The following is a 20511-nucleotide window of genomic DNA, read 5'->3' on the forward strand; positions in this document are numbered from 1 at the left end:
GCATACATAACATAGTTGTGTTTTTATTTAATAGATCATTAATTCTGCTCCCAGACATTGTCCCCCTCTGCACAAGCAAATGCTTTCTAAAAGAGAAAAAAATAGAAAAATGCATTTTAAAAAGATAATTAGAGCCAGGCAGCAGTGGCGCATGCCCTTGATCCCAGCACTTGGGAGGCAGAGACAGGTGGGTTTCTGAGTTCGAGGCCAGCCTGGTCTACAGAGTGAGATCCAGGACAGCCAGGGCTACACAGAGAAACCCTGTCTTGAAAAACCAAACAAAAAGATCATTAGACTAACTGACACTGTTATGAATGTCTCAATTAGATAATCTAGAGAGGAAACCCCCTTTCCTTTTGTTTTCGTACTTAGTGTTCAGTTTCATTGCAACACTTCCATCCATGTTGTATCCTAGTTTGTTCAGTCACACCACCACTCCCTCATCCCCAGCCCAGGATGTAGACATACTCATTCCCCAGAGGAGGGAGATGAGGTGACTTTCTTTCTTATGCTCATCGCCTTTCTTTTTTCCCATTTCCCTTCTACTTTTATGTTAAGTGTGTATGTTTTTAAAACTAGATTACACACATTAGAGAAAATATGCAAAATTTGTCTCTCTGGGTCTAGCTTCAGGGAATACCCTATATATTAACAATTTACTTCTAAAAACTAAAAAAAAAAAAAAAAAATGAGGACAGATGCAGTGGTACAAACCTTTCTTTAATTCCAGCACTGGGGGAGTTGGGCAAATGCAGGTAGATTTGAGTTCGGGGCCAGGACTATACTGGAAGACTATGACTCAAAAAACAAACGAACGAACGAACGAACCAACCAAAAAAATGTATTTACAAACAGCATTAAATTTTGATGTGTTCCCCTCACCAAGTCCTAAAGAAGCGGGTTTGGAGTAAGAGAAGAGTAACAACAGACCATTGCAGTTTCCTGAAAGGCAACTGTTAGCTGCGGAAAGTAACAGCTAATGTCCCTCTTAGGGATCAGAAAACTCCTTTTTCTTGCTGAGCTAATTTGACCATGTGTTATCTTTACATTCTAATCTCATACAAGATCCAAGACTTAAAGGCACGCTCTTGTCTAAAGCTTGAGCTGTGTTGTAACCCATCTCCCCAATTCCTTATCTTTTGAGATAAAAATCAAGGTACAGGCTTGGCGAAGTTTCATAGCGCTAACTCTGAAATACAGAAATCTAACTGCATTTTCAAACATTTACAAACACCGCTAATAGATTTTTCCTGGTGTCGTTTAAGGAATAATTAAAGTGAAAACCTTTAGCATTCAAGCTCAATTTAAAGTCTCCAAACGGTGGGTGATTTTTATCTTCACGATCGGAAGTGATCCAAGTTCCAGCTCTGCAGAAAACTCTCTTTTAAAAGTACGAACTTTTACGACCTTAGTTAAAATAAGGCAACTTTTCGCCATTTCAGCCTTTGCTGATCGGACTCTCGACAAATTTTCTCCGAGACGAGCAACCCAGAACCCGTTTTTCAGAACCTGCAGAAGGGACCCAAGCCACCTCAAGGTAAAAAGAGAAAGCGGTACAAACAAGGCAAAGTCTTTGAGCGAACGGCAGCGCTACCTCGGTCCGGGCAGATTCGGGGCTCCCGAGCGACGGTCGGGAGACCCTCCCTTCTCAGCGAGCTCTCCGTCAGCCGCGCCGAAAAGACCTCTGACCTCCGAAGAAGGTCCGCTCGGTGACCCTACCCCGACGGCTTCTGTCCGCGCCTTTGATTGGTTTGCTCCGGGATCTCTCAGTTTAGCGCGCCCAATGGGAGCTCGGCCTGGACCTAGGCACCCCGCCCCGCGCCCCCGCTCCGGGGAGCGGCGGAGAGTAAATACAACAGGAGCGCAAAATGGCGGAGCCGCCGAACCCAGCTCGCGGCGCCGTGGCTCTCCTCTCTGAGAAGGAAGCATCTGGCAAAGTACAGCCTTCCTCGCGGGAGTCGCCGGGCTCTATGTCTGCCAAGAAGGTTCGCACGGAGGAGAAGAAGGCGCCGCGGAGAGTGAACGGGGAGGGGGCCAGCGGCGGGAACGGCGGGCAGCTGCAGCCGCCCGCCGCCCCACCGCCCCAGAGCTACGGCAGCCCGGCGGCGTGGAGCTTCGCGGCTCGGTCCGCCGCCTCCTCCTCGTCCACCTCTCGGAGCTGTTACTCTTTCTCCGCCAGCCCGAGCGTCTCCTCAGCCTCCGCTTCCTCGTCTCAGCCGCTGCCGCGCAAACTGCTGGTCACTCCCTCGCTGCTGCACGCTCAGCCTCACCGCGTCCTGCTCCCGCCCGTCGCTGCGCCGGCCGCCGCCAAGCCGCGCAGACCCAAGGAGAAGCGCGAGAAGGAGAAGCGGAGGCAGCACGGCCTCGGCGCCGCCGCGGCCCGGGATGAGAACGGCGAGGCGAAGCCGCTTCCGCGAGGTGGGTGCCGCGCGGGGGAGGGGAGCGCCGGCGGCCGGCTCGGGGCGGCCAGGCTGCAGCCTTCCGCGGGGCCAGAAGTAAATGGAGCCTGGAGTTTCGGTCGCCGAGACCGGGGGTGGGGATGGCTGAAACTCCTGGCTTTCGATGTCGGTTTCGCCTTCCAGTTAACGCGCAGCAGGACGCGCGTGGTGAAGGAGTGGGTCTAGAGGACCCCGCTCCCAGGGGTGTTCTTGGCTGGGGAGGCAGAAGAGAACAGGTCTTTAAAGATTACGAAAGGGATCGGACTGGATCGCAGGAAATTCATGTTTGCGACGCAGCTTCCAACGCCAGAATATCCTGTCCAAAAAAAAAAAAAGTGGGTGGTCGGGTGTATTGGCGGAAGCTGGAAGCTCCCGGGGACCACAGGGACCAGGACGTTTCATTCCTATTAGGGAGATGAGGTCGTGCGCAGGGCACCAAGTGCGCGGTTTCTGAGGTGCCCACATTCCATATTGTTAAAGTGTTTTGCGTGGTCCTGTTTTAAATACTACCCTTCAGAAGCTTTCAGCCATATTCTTTTTTTTTTTTTTTCTCTTTCTCGTGCAGCAAATGATAAAATCGGATGTTTTGACGTCTTTTGGCCAGATCAAGTGGCTTCAGAGTGTTTCTGGAGGGGGGGGGGGGAAGGTTCCCAACTGTATTTCAGTTTTCTTTTGTAATGTAAGCTAGCAGAGTTTTCGGTATTTTCTTTAAAATAAGGGGTCATTCTAGTCATCTGTGGATCTGTAGAGATCTGATTAATACAAAGTGGATGGGTTGGGAAGTAGATCTTTAGGTGATCACGAGGTTGTATAAATATACATTGTCATTGTCACACATTGTTGTGAAGTATTCCGTTCTGTTTTGGAATGCTGGTGAAATGCCAGTAGCGTTGCTGATCTAATGGTATCTTAGATCTTGAAAATTTATCTGAATAGAAAGGTTCATCATTCACAATGTAAAAGAATGCTAACATCTAAGCCCAGCTAATGGTTCGGTGTACCCTTGTTCCCAGTGTAACGCTCTCCTAGGGACTTGGAGCTTTGCCTTAGGAATGCTTTGAGGATGAAATTTAGTTTCCTTTTGCTTAGGAGTTCTAGGTGGTTAGTATTTTAAATCTCTGTTGCAGTGGTTAACTATAAGATTGAAGTTATAAAGTGCTGCAGAGTCTGTCCATGTGCAGTTTGGTATCATTCTTCCTTGGGTAAGCTGCCCTTTTGCTTCTCCTGAGTTCTCTGCAGAAGTAAGTGTAGGTATTACATTGTTGGAGTTTTTGAGTGGTGATAGTACCGGCCTAAAATGTGAGATATATCGATATATTTATATGACTCTTAGTGAGATGTCTGTTAATGGTGATTTTTTTTTTTTTACAGTCTTAACTAACATTTAAAATCCATTTGGGAAGGTTAAAATGGAAAGATCAATTTTGTTTTGCCCAAATCCAAGGTTATTTCCTCATGACTTAGAAGGTCTGTAAAGCTAATTGACCATGTCCGTGAGGCAGAATAAAGACAAGATGCAGAACTGAAAAAAAAAAATCTGTTTGGGAATGTTAAGATGGTTCAAGCACTTACTGTGTAGCATGACCACCTGATTTTTTTTTTGTTTGTTTTTTTGTTTTTTTTTTCGAGACAGGGTTTCTCTGTGTAGCCCTGGCTGTCCTGGCACTCACTTTGTAGACCAGGCTTGCCTCGAACTCAGAAATCCACCTGCTTCTGCCTCCCGAGTGCTGGGATCAAAGGCGTGCGCCACCACGCCCGGCTGACCACCTGATTTTAATTCCCAGGATCCATAAGATGGAGAGAATCAACTCTCCATATGTTGTCCTCTGATCTCCATAGGTTAGCTGTGACACAAGTGTGCCCTTCTAATAAATGTAGTAATCCCCCAGACTTAAACAGTGATGGTCTTTACATCAAGATGTGGGGAAGAGATTGCCCATGACCTATATGGGATGATTAGATGTTAACGTTTTGTCTTCAAGACAGTGTCTCTTGTATAGCCCTGGTTGTCCTAGAATCACTATGTAAACCAGGGTGACTTCAGAGGATCTGCCCGCCTCCTGAGTGCTGGGATTTGCAAAGGCATGGGCCACCACACCTGGCTGTATATTCACCACTAACTTTAAGTACTTTTATTTTTTTTGGACAGAAACACTTATTTTATCGAGAAAAGATTAAATTTAAAAAGATAGCTTTTCATTATTTTGTTGGACTCTAGAGTTTGAATTTAACTGAATTTGGGTCCTGCTTTAACTAAAGCTGCAGCAAAGTGTCAGGGTTTAGGTATGTTTGTCTTATGGGCGCAGTTCAAGTATACACATACTGATCTACAGGACAGTGTTTATTTTCTGTGCATTATATACAGGTCTTCCAGAGTGGATGACATGTGATTAGTTTTTTTTTTTTTTTTTTTTTTTTTTTTTTTTTTTTTTAAGATTTACTTATTTTTATTTGAGTACACTGTAGCTGACTTCAGACACTCCAGAAGAGGGCATCAGATCTCGTTACAGATGGTTGTGAGCCACCATGTGGTAGCTGGGATTTGAACTCAGGACCTCTGGAAGAGCAGTCAGTGCTCTTAACCTCTGAGCCATCTCACCAGCCCCCAGGTGATTAGTGTTTGAAGTATGTACTTTTTAAATGACTCTCTGGTTGGCTGTCATAGCTCAGTAACTCCTTGATTACCCAGAGCTCATTGATTTAATTGACTTAGTATCAGAAATCAGGTATAAAGACATTTAAGAAAAGTAGATTGTAGTTCTGCATCTCTAAACATTTGCTCTTGTATTTATATAAGGGTTTTGGTTTTTTTTAGTTTTGTTTTGTTTTTCGAGACAGGGTTTCTCTGTGTAGCCCTGGCTGTCCTGGAACTCACTCTGTAGACCAAGCTGGCCTCAAACTCAGAAATCCGCCTGCCTCTGCCTCCCGAGTGCTGGGATTAAAGGCGTGCGCCACCATGTCCGGCTCATATAAGGGTCTTAAGAATCCTTAGAAATGGCCTTTGTCGTTTGTCTTCGTTTATTCTGTTTGTAGCTCTGGCTGGCCAACTCACCGTGTAGAACAATCTGGCTTCAGTCTGTGATCCTTGTGCCTCCACATCTTCAGTGCTGGGATTACAGGTGTGAGCCACTACATCTGGTTAGATCTTTTTTCCATTGGCAATCAACTTAACAGAAGACATTCAGATAAAATAAACATGTATTTGAAACAACCTTGAGTGACTGTTGAATCTGAAGCATGTTTATTTATTATATATAAAACCCAACAATAAATTAAAGGTGAGCCAATTGTAACCTACCTTTGAAGCTAGGAGGGATAAACGAGCAGATCAAACAGTGTTACAAGTCCAGGCTCCTGAGTACAGAGCTAATGTGTTATGCACCTAGAATCTCCAAGGCTGCCTGCTCATAGCTGTAGCTGTTATATAGAATTTTTCAGGGTTTAAATTAAAGAGTGTTGTGTAGTTCAGTCTGGCCCTGAATCAGCTGTGTTCTGTTTCCTGAGAGTCCTGATTGCTGAGATTGCAGACAAGGGCCACCATGCCTGACTGATTTTTTTTTTTTTTTTTCCCTTTGAGACAAGGTTTCTCTGTGTAGACTTGTAACCCTGGCTGTCTTAGAACTCATTCTTCAGACCAGGCTGGCCTCGAACTCAGAGATCTGCTTGCCTCTGTCAAAAGGTGTGTCCACCTGGCTTCTGACTGGGTTTTTAAAATTACAAAGTAACCAGATAAGCTAGTAAATTTTTCTGTAACACCAAATAAGTTTTGATTTGAAAAGTACAGAACTGGGCATGATGATGCATGTTGTAATCTGAGCATTTGACAGGGAGCCAGAAAGTTTGGGGCTGTAGGCCAGGCTGAGCTATCTAGTGAGACTCCTTCCTTTAAAAAAGAAAAGTGGAAGGGGCTGGAGAGATGGCTCAAGGGTTAAGAGCACTGACTGCTCTTCCAAAGGTCCTGAGTTCAATTCCCAGCAACCACATGGTGGCTCACAACCATCTGTAATGGGATCCAATGTCCTCTTCTGGTGTGTCTGAAGACAGCGACCGTGTACTCACATTCATAAAATACATAAATCTTTAAAGAAAAAGTGGAATGTAAAACTGCGGTACTGTAGGTATTAGGCACTTTCATACATTTCAGTAATGAATATTTCTGTGCGTTTCTGTGTGTTTGTGTGTGTGGTTGGTGTGGGTGGTGCAATTCGCATGGTCCATTCTTGTGGTGCGTGCCTGTGTAGAGGTCAGAACAGGACTTTGGTCTTCTATTGTTCCCTACCTCAGTGCCTTGAGATAGGCACTCACTGAACTGGAAGACATTCTGTGGCCAAGGCGACAGGCCTTAGCACTCTAGGGAGCGACCTGTCTCTGTCCCCTAATGTTGGGGTTACAGCCACACTCAACCATGCCTGGCTTTGTACATAGGTGCTGGGCATTTGAACTCAAGTCCTTTTGGGTGAGCAGCAAGGCGTCTTACCCACTGAGCCCAAGGTTAGAGGGTAGAGTTTTCATCTTGATTGGCACTGAGATAGACAGTAGTTCACTAAGATTGTGTTTTGAGATGACCGTTTGTATATTCTAAACTGCCCCCCAAAAGTCCTTCTGCATGCTCCCATCTGGATTGCTTCCTCTTAACTGCCTGCTGAATAAGCTGTCTACCCTGGGACTGGAGCTCAGGACATCCTGGGTGTCCTTTCCTTGCTGCTGTGTTGTTTCTCTGGATCCCATTCCTTCTAGTTGACCACCCATCCATCCATCCATCCATCCATCCAACCATCCTACTGTCAGTACTGTAAGGATTATATTGAGTTTTGGATTTTTTTTTTTTTTTTTTTTGGTTTTTGTTTTTCGAGACAGGGTTTCTCTGTGTAGCTGACTGTCCTGGAACTCACTCTGTAGACCAGGCTGGCCTCGAACTCAGAAATCCGCCTGCCTCTGCCTCCCGAGTGCTGGGATTAAAGGTGTGCGCCACCACTACCCGGCTAGATTTTGTTTTTTACCTGCACACTAGCCTCTTATCTGTTGAGAACTTTTTCTCAAGCTGTCTGCCCTAGAAAGTTTGAAGAGGGTGTTCTTTTAGTATATGCCTTCTGATGTTGGTGTTCAGAGAAACGAATCCGTAAAAAGTTAGAAAGTTGTCTGTTCTGTTTTGAGGTATTTCAGCCCTTTTCACTGGTTTTTAAATTGAAGCTTTGAGCAACAACAACAACAACAACAACAAAAGTATAAGCCCTTGTAATATATTTTTCTTTTATTTTTTTAATGGGCTCAGCATCTCTGTTGTTTCTTTCTTTAAAAAAAAAAAAAAAGATTTATTTACTATTATGTCTAAGTAAACTGTACCTGTCTTCAGATGCACCAGAAGAGGGCGTCAGATCTCATTATGGATGGTTGTAAGCCACCATGTGGTTGCTGGGGATTTGAACTCAGGACCTTCCGAAGAGCAGTTGGTGTTCTTTTTTTTTTTTTTTTTTGGTTTTACGAGACAGGGTTTCTCTGTATAGCCCTGACTGTCCTGGAGCTCACTTTGTAGACCAGGCTGGCCTCGAACTCAGAAATCCGCCTGCCGAGCCCGGCGTTGGTGGCGCACGCCTTTAATCCCAGCACTCGGGAGGCAGAGGCAGGCGGATTTCTGAGTTCGAGGCCAGCCTGGTCTACAGAGTAAGTTCCAGGACAGCCAGGGCTACACAGAGAAACCCTGTCTCGAAAAACCAAAAAAAAAAAAAAAAAAAAAAAAAGAAATCCGCCTGCCTCTGCCTCCGGAGTGCTGGGATTAAAGGAGTGCGCCACCACGCCCGGCTGCAGTTGCTGTTCTTAACCACTGAGCCATCTCTCCAGCCCCCATCTTTGTTGTTTCTTCAGGGATGCTAATTATACTTTCTTTGAAATGCTCTGTTTTCCTGCCTTGCTTTTGGTTCTTCTAACCTTTTTTGTTTGTTTGTTTTGGTCTCATTTAATTGGAGGCTGTCCTCAAATCTGTATTATTTTTAGCAGGTTTTTCATATCTGAGAGAACATTACCAAGATTCACTGAAAGCTGAGGGTGCATGGGCAGGACTCACTGACTGAGCTCATGGTGTCTCTGTTTTGTTTTCTCTGGGTTAAGAACTCTGAGCTTCTTCAGCTCCCTTTTTGTCTCCTTTGGGTCAGATGCTGGACAGAATGGTGTCTTCTTACTCATTCTGGTTGTTGTAGCAAAGCATCCTAGACTGGGTGGCCTAGGATGCAGAGGTTCGTTTCTTCACAGTCGTGGAAGCCGGAAGTATGCGATCAGTTCCTAGGCGGCTGCGTTCTGGAAGGGTCACTTTCCTGTCTGCAGATGTCTGCCTTCTCTACTGTAGAGAGAGAGCCCTTCCTCAGGGCTTGGCTTTTGTGGGGCAGGGAAGGAGCCACTGGCTTCTTTTCTTCCTGGAAGGCCCCAGTCTCTCTTAATTATGACTCCTCCCTATGACTTTTTACTCTCCCCTCACATTTGCCCAGGCTCTAGATCCAGTCAGCTGGAAGGAACGCCTCTCAGAGGTAAGTTTAGGTGGTACGGCTCCAGTGATGGGTGTGAGAAGAAAGCTGCAGGTCTTGCTAGCTGTTTGACAAATTCACCACTTTCTGTTTTCATTTTAATCCATCCTTGTTTCTGGGAAAGCCTGAGCCTGCAGCCTTTCTGATTGCAAGTTTGCGAGGGAGTTTTACACCTGGGCATTTGGCCTTCTTTCTACTGCCTTCACTTCCATCGTCTTCGTATGTAAGAGTGTGCTTACCAAGCCAGGGTAAGCCTTAGTGCTACAGTGCTTGCCTGGGATGCACAGAAAGCCCTCGGTTCATACCTAGTATGGAAAGCAACCTTGTCTTCATGTCTTTGTTCTGTTACAGCAAGGCATTCACCATTTCACCTTTGTCTTATACTTCATATTCCAGGTTACAGCTACAATATTTTCTAATTGCACCACAGTGGTCTTTATGTTTCTCTCTTTTCTTTCTATTGTCTAAGTGTAGTTTTAGAGGAGATACTAAGTTTTAGCCTTATTTTAATTTGTTCTTTTTTGTATATACCATTGGTTAAGAAATGTTTTTGAAAAGCCGGGCGTGGTGGCGCACGCCTTTAATCCCAGCACTCGGGAGGCAGAGGCAGGCGGATTTCTGAGTTCGAGGCCAGCCTGGTCTACAAAGTGAGTGCCAGGACAGCCAGGGCTACACAGAGAAACCCTGTCTCGAAAAACCAAAAAAAAAAAAAAAAAAAGAAAAAAGAAATGTTTTTGTGTCTATACACATACATATTTAAGCAATCCTGGGAATTCTTGTACAAGTGTCTTCTATGTTGAGAGATTATCCCTGTGCTTGCTACCTCTCTCCTCTCGACTCCTCTCCTCCTCCTTTCCCTTAGATAGTTTTACTTTTACTTTGATGTCATATATACGTTTATAGTTTTATGTACATAAGTAAAACCCAGGAACCACATGTATATGCTGTTTGTCTTTTTAAGACTGGCATAATTCACTTACGGTATCTCCATTTGTCTTCATCTTTCCGCAAATGATATAAGTCTTCTTTATGGCTAAGAGTCCATATGCACCTATGATGTGGGGAGTGTTATCTTTTCACAAGGTGGTTCCGGGAATGATGTGATCCTGATATTTTGTAGACCTTGTTTGTGAAAGTGTAGAGGCTTAATGCACTCTTCATGTTTACTTATTTATTTAATATGTATGGGTGTTTGGTCTGCATGTAGGTCTGTGAGCCACATGTGTGCTTGGCACCCCAGAAGCTAGAAGAGGTTGTAGATCCCGGGAACTGGAATTACAGACATTGGGAGCCACCAACTGGGTCCTCTGAAGAAAACAGCCAGTGCTCTTAACCACTGAGCTTAACATCCTTTTTTTTTTTTTTTTTTTTTTTTGGTTTTTCGAGACAGGGTCTGTCTGTGTAGCCCTAGTTGTCCTGGAACTCACTCTGTAGACCAGGCTGGCCTCGAACTCAGAAATCCACCTGCCTCTGCCTCCCGAGTGCTGGGATTAAAGGTGTGCGCCACCACTGCCTGGCTTGAACTTAACATCTTAACGTCGTCACTTTCTCCAGCAAGTTAACATCTTAACGTCGTCACTTTCTCCAGCTCCATGCGTGTGTGTTGGTTTTCATTGTAGATATTGAGGGATTAGATTTGTCTAATACATTGAAGCCTCTCTGTGTCATTAAATGCACTGGTTGCTGGGACTTCCTGGTTTCTATAGCACTGATATAGCTGAGTTCCTGATGTCTGAAAGTACCTGATGTCATAAAGCATTGTCATAATCTAACTTTTGTTTAAAAGTTAAAAAGTATTTGTTCATGTGTGTGTGTGTGTGTGTATGGAGGTGTGTGTGTGTGTGTATGCGTGCGAGTGTGTGCAGGTCAGAGGACAGCTTTCAGGAAGGAGCCTGTATTCCATTCACTGTGTGGGTCTCAGGGTTTTAGCTTCGTTGGAAAGTGTCTGTATCTACTGAGCCACTTTGACAACCCTGTACTAGCTTTTTGAGAGAAATATTTCAGAGATTTTAAGTTGATTGAGTTAAGTTAATTGATTCTCAGTTTTCTCCCTTCCATAGTGGATTAAACTTTTCAAATTACAGATGAACTGTTTAAAATAGGATATTGAAAAATCAAAGTTCTTTTTTGTTAGAATAAAAATAATTATGAAAACATATCTTAGAAAATCTTTTGTGTGGTAGAAAAAATAAAAACATGTGTCTTACCCACTAAACGACTTTGTAATTTCAAACTACTTTTGTTCTCAAACACATGCTGATTCTTATGGTACACATTTTATGTTCCTGAACTATAGATTTAAAAAGTATTTAAGATTTTATAGTGAAAAGTGTAATATCATCGATGACAAACAATATATTCTGGGTATAACCATACTACTGCTTCAGTTTCACTTTATTAGATGTTTAATTCAGAGCCCTTTTCATTGCTTTGTCTTAATCTGGAAATAAAGCAGTTGCTCTAGTGTTGTTTTCTTACTGAATTGCTGGTGAATATTGTATCTTAAAGTTACCAAATGTACCCAGCCATGGTGGCACACACCTTTAATTCCAGTACAAGGGAGGCCGAGGCGGGCAGATCTCTGAGTTTGAGGCCAGCCTAATCTACAGAGTGAGTTCCAGGACAGCCAGGGCTACACAGAGAAACCCTGTCTCAACAAACTACAACACAAAACTACTGCTGAGTAAATATTGACTCCTCCTCCTCTTCCTGTGTGAAAATAATGAAGACAGGAGAACGAGTCAGGCGTGCTTGTGATAGAGCGTGGTTGATGTACTTTGTCCTTAGGTACCACTGGAGCTAGAATATGAACATCTTGAGAAGAGAAATGACAGTCACCCAGTAACCAACATTTATAGAACTGTAGTCAGCATTTTACCTGTAGTTTTGTGTCTTTTATAACTTCTTTTAAATGCAGTTAGATATTAATCTTATATACATACTATATGGAGGTCTATAAAGTGGAACCATGAAGTGAGTATAAGTCTAGGAAAATAACTATAAAATGAATATATGTCTAGGTTTCAGACTTGCAACTCTAAACTACTAAGTAAGTTGTATTAATTTTGTTTTAGATCTCTGACCAGACCCATTGATGGTTTGTGGGATTATTTGACTGTCAGGAAATTGGGCTTTGGAAGACCTGTTGGGTTTAGGTAAATGGAGATGATTGAGAGACTTTTGGGGGATCAGGGTGGGTGGGGTGGAGGGAATGGGGATGGGGAATGATTGAAATGGGAATGAGGGAGGCTAAGAGATGGCTCTGTGGTTAAGAGTACTTGATACTCTTGAAGAGGACTTAAGTTCAATTCCCAGCACACACACTGTTCACCTTACAACTTCCTGTAAGTCCAGTTCCAGGAGATCCAATGCCCCTTTCTGGCATCCCTGTTCCCCAACATGCACACATGCACTTATGCAAAAAAAAAGAGAAAAACCTTTTTAAAAACGTGATAGAAACATTAATGAGTAGGGAATAGTCAGTGAGTAAAGCCATTTGGATAAGATTGATGCTTTCCCAGTTTTTATTCCTTATTTGGTATGTGTGTGTATGTATGGGGTTGGGGGTTGTGCTGTGGTGTTGGTAGGCTTGGAAGCAAGGGCCTCATCCCCCATGTCAGTTACTTTCCTCTTGTGGAAAATAAAACACTGTGACCAGAGTGACTCAAGGGAAAATGGTTCTAGAGGGATAAGGACCCATGGTGGCAGGAAAGTATATGGTAGCAGGCAGCAGGCCTGGCAGCAAGAGCAGGAAGCTGAGAGCTCACATCTTGAACCACAGGCACAGAAGAGAGAGCCAGCTGGAAGTGGAGCAAGGCTATGAACTCTCCAAGTTCCCCCACTGACTTATTTCCTCTGGCAGTGTTGCACCACCTCTCCAACAGTGCCACCAGCTGGGACACGTGCTTAACTATCTCAGCAGCCCCGAGGCTGGAGGATAAGATGGAAGTCTCACAGTCTCTTATTTTTGCCATTATAAGGAGTTTACACTTCATTTTCTGGGCATTAATAAGGCAGGTTTGTGTTGTTTTCTTGTAGGGTGAGGATATATTCAGATTGATAATTTAGGAAAAATGGCTTGGTAAAATGTACGATGGATTAGCTGAAAGTACAGGAGATGGAGATGGACAGTATTGAAGACCTACTATATTAGTAGTAGGTGCTACTGCCACAGGCCACAGCCACTGGAGCTTGCTTCTGCAGTGCTGCCCTCAGGGCTCCATGAGGGGCTCACCTGACTGCTTTAAGCACAGCTTGGCTCTGCTGGCTTGATCTCCTGTCTACAGCCAGAACTACAGCTGCTGGCACAGCCTCGTGCCCACTGCTGCTTGTCTCCATACTACCCGTATGCCCAGAGCCTGGACTTGTCTTTGGTGATGTGCACACTTCCAGCTGGGTTGCAGTGAAGTCTCAGTTCTAGGCTGGCCAGCTGTCGGAGGCTGTGGCTTTGGCTCTTTTCTTCTCAGGCACCCTTGTGTGGGCAGTGTCTGCTAATGGCTATCAGACATGTGGAAAAGGACTGGATTTTCCAGCTGAGACAAGCTGCCCAGTGCCATCCACATGCCTGTGGAAATAGTCCTGCTAAAGAAGGTAGGCTTGGGTTTCTCTGGTGTCATTCGTTAGGTTCCTAGATGGGTTCAAGACACCCAGCAGCTTCATCTTGATGCCAGAGAGGCCTGAGCTGTGGCCAAAACCTTTGAATTTATCATGGAAAGGAGAGCCCTACAAGAGAAGTGGTCCCAGTGGAGATGGGCAGAGCATCTCGCAACCCATGGCAATGGAGATAGGGATGGTTGTGAGCCATGATGGAGTACTGGAGACTGAACCCAGGTCCTCTGCAAGTGTGCTTTATTACAGAGCTGCCACGAGCAAGCTCAAAGTCATCATCTTTTGGCAGAGGTGCCTCTCAAGGACACTTGCGTGTATATCCCTGCAGAATATAGCCCTACTATCAATGTTGCCATGGAGGCCAGCAGCTGTCTGGTTCCTGTCATTCCTGCTGGAGCATATCAAATATTTAGCTGCTACTTTATTGAACGCTCTTAAATTGATCATCATGGGCCAAGTTTTCTTCAAGCAGAGGGTCTCTTCAAAATTTCATCATCTGGTGGGCTTGGTGGCACACGCCTTTAATCCCAGGACTTGAGAGGTAGAGGCAGGTGGATCTCTGAGTTCCAGGCCAGCCAAAGCTATGTATTCAGAACATGTCTTTTTGTTCTTGTTTGAAACAGGGTCTTACTCTGTAGCTTTGGCTGTCCTGGAACTTACAGTGTAAACCAGGCTGGCCTGGAATTCACAGAGCTCCATCTGCCATTTTCTCCTGAGTGCTTGGATTAGCGTGTACCTAGGCCCAGCTGAAGGATTTTCTTTAAAAATAAAACCACCATTTCCTTAGTCTTCCTGCCATCTTTGCAAGAAATCCAGGGCCATCTGTGGGCACAAGAGGTTTGTCCTCCTATTCGAGGGGACTGCTGAGGTTCATTTTCTATGGCCTTTCTGGAGCTACCGTTTCAGATGCTTAAGGGAGGGGAAGACATTCTCTCCAGCCTGCCACAGGCAATGCCCACTACAGGAACATGCACAACTTATTGCAGAATCTGGGTCCCTGGAGGGTGCTTTCTAGGATCAGGGAAGAGACTGTTCCAAGTCCCCTGCTGCTTGCTAATGTCCCTCGGGTCTTTTGTCTACCTACCAATGGGGTCTGGGCTCTTTGACAGTGTATAGGACATTGCTGACCTGTGTAACTAAGAAGCAGTTGTGAGCTAGTTACAGAAGTATACACCTGCAAGCACTTGGGAAGGACAGGCAAAACGATCAGGAGTTCAAGGCCAACCTGCACTACATGAGAGACTGTCAAAAGGAAAGGAAGAAAGGGAGGCAGCTATACAATTAAGAAAAGAGCTTACTCTGTGTATGTGAGAGACACAGAGACTGAGAGAGAGAAAGACAGACACAGAGAGAATATGCATGCATGAGAGCAAGTGTTAGGCAAACAGTGGAGGTGGAAGAGACTTTTCCAGAGTGGGGAATGAATTAAGTTGTTAGGCTTGTGTGGAGGAACCATTTTGCCACCCCAGGAGAAGGTAATTATGGATATTAACCCTCTGGATCCTTTCTGGGAGCAGGGTCTCTGTCCCTGTCTCTCCATCTGTCAGGCAATTTCTTTATCTCTCTGTCTCTCTCTCCTGTGTCTTGGTCAGTTTGGGTCTGGCTGTCTGTTTCCCTCCCCCTCCCCTTTACCCCCTCTCCTTCTCCGTGTTCGCCTGTGTTCCCATTGACCTTTGTTGCTGTTACAAGAGAAAAACCGGCAAAGTCTCACATTCCATATTCATTGTGAGACAAGAAGAGTGGGCAGTGTTCCTTACAGAGGCTAAGAGCAGGGCTGCTGCAAGCTTCAGGCACCCTCTCATGTGATGGATGCTCTTTCCTTCTCCAAGGGTGTGGTGATGGGGCTGCATGTTACGGAGGTGGTCTTAGTGTCAGTCCTAGCTAGATACAGCTTCAGGAAGTCCTTGGGGATGGCCCCTCCCTTCCTACACCAGATCCCCATCCACTGTAGGACTGTTTTGAGTGGGATGGAGCCTGCTGGTTTTGTATGATGAAATACTGTAGAGAGAAAATAAGAGTCTTACTATTTTTGAATGTTTGGCTTTCTGTGAGTTTTTGTTTCGTTTTTAAATAAACTTTTTTTTTTTTTTTAAAGACAAAGTCTCACTATATAACCCTGACTGGTCTGAAACTTGTTTTGTAGGCTAGGCTGGCCTTGAACTCTCAGAGATCTGTCTGACTCTGTCTCCTGAATGCGATTAAACTCTTCCACTACCATGCTAGATTTAAAAAAAAGTTATTATATATATATATATATATATAGTATTTGTGTATAGGACAGAGGAGTCTTCTCTTCCTCTACCGTGCACCAGTACTGAGACACTGAACTCAGGTCTCAGGCTTGGGACAGGCAAAGTAACCTCTGAGACATCCTCCCTGGCCCAAAGCGTTTGGTTCAAAAAAAAAAGGTAGAGTCAGAGTTTGACTCTTTCATTTATGTTGTTGTCATTGATCAGAAAGAACTGTGTTATTTATTGTTTGCCTTGTAAAGTAGAACTTAAATACAGGAGTCACTTGATCATAATATAACAACCTTTTAGTATATTTAAGATTAAGTGATGAGTCATTCTATAACCTGTATATAACATACAGTATCTTACTATTTCATGTCTTAGTTTTCTAGAATTTGAAAATAGAAAAAGGATTTTTATCTCACTTTTAGAGAGAAACATTTTGGGGAGAGAGAGAAAGCTCAGCAGTTAAAAGCAGTGAACCCACGTGGCAGCTCACAACAGTTGTTAACTCCACTTCTAGGAGATTTGACTCCTCTTCTGGCCTCAAAACCTAAAATAAAATAAAATAAAATAAAATAACTTTCCTATTCAGTCCTTTGTTTCTGTGACTGTTACTGCTATGCTGTGTTATGTGGTGTCTTCCTAATAAAATTCTGTCAGACCAGGCAGTAGTCTTTAATCCCAGCACTTGGGACACAGAGGCAGGTGGATCTTTGTGAGTTCAAGGCCAGCCTGGTTTACAAAGAGAGAGTTCCAATACAGCGGGGACCACATTGAGAAACCCTGTCTTCAAAAACAAACAATTCTGCCGTCAGAACTTCATGATAGTAACTGTATTTGTTAGTTACTTTTTATTAGTTATCAAGTATAGTGTTGGAAGTAAAGCATATGCTAGCTTTAATCTTCATAAAAATTAAAAAGACACATGCCAATCTCTCTTAGAGATGAGAATAACAAGACCCAGCAGTTAAATAACTTGCTTGTGTCTGATGACCAGTTGCTGTCAGAGCTGGAATTGAACTTGAACGTGTTTAACTCTGAAGTCTGAGCTGCTTCTACTCCATTATAGTACATTTCAGTTGTCATAATTCTAGCATTTCACCTGCCCTACTTTCTAAAGTTTGTTTCCCCCCCTGTCGTTGTGCCCCCTGCTGTCTTGCTTTGCCTTTTTCTTTGTTTTTATATTTATTTATTGTCTTATGTGTGTGTGTGTTAGGGTTCCTGTTTCATTAAAATGCCCTGACCAGAACCAGCGTGCGCAAGGAAATGGTTTATTTCAGCTTACAGTTCACCATAGGGTCCATCAATGAAAGAAGTTAGGATAGGACCTCGAGGCAGAACTTATGGAGGAATGCTGCGTACTGGCTTATTTCTCATGGCTTCTAGCCAGGCACTACCAGCCCAGGTACCTACAATGGCTGGGTCCTCCCACATCAGTCTCTTATTTAAGAAAATGTCCCACAGGTTGCCTACAGGCTAATCTTATGGGGACATTTTCTCAATTCAAATACCCTTTTCCCAGACGTGTAGACGTGTGTCAGGCTAATAAAACCCAAATTGTGGGTGAGTGTTTGTTTGCAGGTATGTGTGTGTGCAGCATGTTGGTGCTAGTGGGTACTGGAGCAGTACTGGATGGCCTGGAATGGCAGTTAGAAATGGTCTGCTCCATGGGTTGTTGTGTGGGTCCTGGGGAGTGAACCTTGGCTCCCCGCAGGAGCAGCAGGTGGTCTTGCCCTGAGTCAACCCTCCAGCACCAGCTCTCCTGTTGTGAATACTAGGTGCTAAGAGGATGTGTAAACAGTCGGTTGTTGTTGCTGGACGAATAATTATGCTTGTTTCCCTCATTTGTCAAGAAGAGGCAAGGGAAAGAAGTAAAGCAGGGGAGCAGCGCTGTGGTCCTCGCCAGTTTACAGCTGTTGAGTGATCCATTTCAGTGTGCACATCAAGTGATCCGCTCAGGGTGCGCGCCTCCCTCCTGCCCATCGCCAAGGCTTTTCTCTGTAGCCCTGGCTTTCTGGAACTTACTCTGTAAAGACCAGGCTGGCTTTGGACCTGGGACAAAAGACTAATAGTGGTGCCTATGAACACATTAAGTGAATACTGGCTACCGGGTTTCCCAGCATCCTCAGTCCCTGCTAGTTACAGGGTCATCTTGGCCAGCATATACCACCTCTGCCCTGAGCTACTCTGATTCCTATATAACCCAGCCATTTGGCTATGCTGGCCCTGCTTACCTTTTGGCCTCTTGGTTCCTGGCTCTGCCCACGTCCCTCCCTCTCACATGGCCCAGCTCAGCCTGCTGGTCATGTTCACTCTATTTCCCCAGATGTCTCTATCTCTGCCTATGTGTACAATTCTCCTTCATGTGTACAATTAACCACCTCCTCCACCAGACGTAGGTGCATCATGTCCTTCTAATTCTTTCTTTCCATTCAGGCACATAGACATATAAAGAGGGGTAAGAGAGGGAGAGATCAAATTATAACAGGAGAAAGATAATATTATTGCCAGTTGGTAGGGATCAAGCAGTTCTTGCAAAAGGAGTGTCTGATTTTAGTAGAGATAGGTTGGACAGAGGCATTCCCTTTTTTTTTTTTTTTTTTTTTGTGTGTGTGTGTTTTGTTTTTTGTTTTTTTTTTGTTTTTCTTTCTTCGAGACAGGGTTTCTCTGTGTAGCCCAGGCTGGCCAAGAACTCAGAAATCCGCCTGCCTCTGCCTCCCAAGTGCTGGGGTTAAAGGCGTGCCACCACCACTGCCTTGCAGGCAAAGGCATTCTAAGTATAATTACAAAAATGTTGAGATATTACATTTGACTGAGGAGTCAGCCTGGAATGACATTGTTGACCAGTGGAAGAAAAGACATTTGTATTTCTATATTGGCTACAACAATTCTTGCGTAGCGTACCAGTGGAACAGAGCTAAGAACTGCAGAGAAAACATGAATTTCTAAAGGAGGCAGGCCTCATTTGGAAGGACTAGCCTTCCCTTTGCTTTCGATATACCATGTAAACAAAGCTCTGGCTAGACTACTGTCTTCCTTTTTTGTCCAGTCTTCTGCAACAGCCCATCATCCTAAGGCTGTCTGAGGTGGGTGAAACACATTCAATAATGCCTCTTTCTTTGCAGAACTCGCTTGTGTGTTCACATGAGGGATAGTTCAAAGAAAATGACAGCCATTCTCTACTTAACAGTGTTTCAAATAACAAAAGGGAGAATAGAGAAACTTCTGAAGTCTCCTATTTATCATGGTATCTCTCTCCCTGCTATTTTGTGAGACATAGCTATACCTGTTTTCCCAAGCCTGGACCTATTAAACAGTTTCCTTCATCAATCTCTGAAGTGAGCTAACACCAATGGCATTTTCTTTATTTAGGTAGACAGAAGCAAGTTGCATTTGCTCAATTTATTTTAAGCAATAGAGAGCCATGATGAGGTTTAATTAATGGGTTGCCCCTTTGAGACACTCATAGTTTCAGCTTTTTAAAAATTGCTAAGCAGACCAATGGCTTTTGTTAGGATACTTTCATACATCTGATTTTGTTTATTCTCCCCTTTTGATGCCTCCTCCTGCTACACTAACCATCTCTGCCTTCATGTCACATGCACTTGTTATCCTTGTCCTTCCTTCACACCCTTCCTCAGGAAAGGGAATGAGCCATGACAGATTGTAAGAATTTCTTCTTAAGGAATGAAGGTGTGGAATTTGGCAGAGACTGGCTAGGCATATCTGGAGAGTCACTTACTTAATTATAATCATGTAAGTTGAAGGAGTATAGGAAAGGTACTTAAGACAGACTCTAGAGGGAAGTGCAGGTTTAGATGACAGGAGTGTGAGAATTAGGTAGGTATATTACAATATCACTGAAATACGATGAGAGAATTTGATGGAGCGGCCAGTGTTTATCCTCCAAAGAGGGAAGGGGTGACTTGCTGGGGCTGGTAACTTTTCTTAGCTGTGTGCCAGGGTGACTTGCTGGGGCTGGTAACTTTTCTTAGCTGTGTGCCAGGGTGACTTGCTGGGGCTGGTAACTTTTCTTAGCTGTGTGCCAGGGAGGGGGTATGAAATCCTCTCTGCCCTAGTCCCTGCTCTTTCTGAGTTCTTTTCTTTTCTCAGTTGCCTTCATCTCCTTTATAAATGTGTTGACTTTCTTTTTTTTTTTATAAAGTTTTTTTTAAAGATTTATTCATTTATTACATGTAAGTACACTGTAGCTATCATCAGACACTCCAGAAGAGGACATCAGATCTTGTTAATGAATGGTTGTGAGCCACCATGTGGTTGCTGGGATTTGAACTCAGGACCTTCAGAAGATGGTTAGCGCTCTTAACCACTGAGCCATCTCTCCAGTCTCCCTGTCTTCTACTTCATTTCATTTTGCACATCCACTGTCCATTCTGCTTCTTCATTTTCTTTTTCTTCTTTTTCTGGCTTGCTCTCTGATCTATTTCCAACAATGTATTATTCTTGGCTGGATGTGGGAGGAACAGGGAGATTTCAGCGTGGTCGCTCAGTTCAGTTGATTTCATAAACTTCATTATGATGGTCTTGACTTAAGGCTTAGTCAGGATACTTAGAACTGATAATATGAATCCTATTTGAATTTTTGCTTCAAAATATATAATAGATGAAATTTTAGAATGGATTTTTCTGTATTTCGTAAGAGCTTCCAGTTTGATTTTTTTTTTTCCCCCTTCCTCTGAGACAGGGTTTCTCTGT

The 20511-nt window shown here is 44.1% G+C and overlaps 1 protein-coding gene across 3 annotated transcripts in view; it reads left to right on the forward strand.

The window, feature by feature from the left end:
- Window positions 1–1835: 1835 nt before the first annotated feature.
- The window catches only part of Rsbn1l (round spermatid basic protein 1 like), a 61142-nt gene continuing 42466 nt past the window's right edge, over window positions 1836–20511 (forward strand). For all 3 annotated transcript variants that reach the window (XM_085836465.1, XM_085836466.1, XM_021163592.3), the window contains exon 1: window positions 1836–2418. In XM_085836465.1, the coding sequence (XP_085692591.1) occupies window positions 1869–2418 (550 nt within the window). In that variant the 5' untranslated portion in view covers window positions 1836–1868. The remainder of the gene's footprint in view (window positions 2419–20511) is intronic.

The sequence above is a fragment of the Mus caroli genome, unplaced genomic scaffold, assembly GCF_978045245.1.
Source record: "Mus caroli unplaced genomic scaffold, Mus_caroli_1 scaffold_4, whole genome shotgun sequence".
Lineage (NCBI taxonomy): Eukaryota > Metazoa > Chordata > Mammalia > Rodentia > Muridae > Mus > Mus caroli.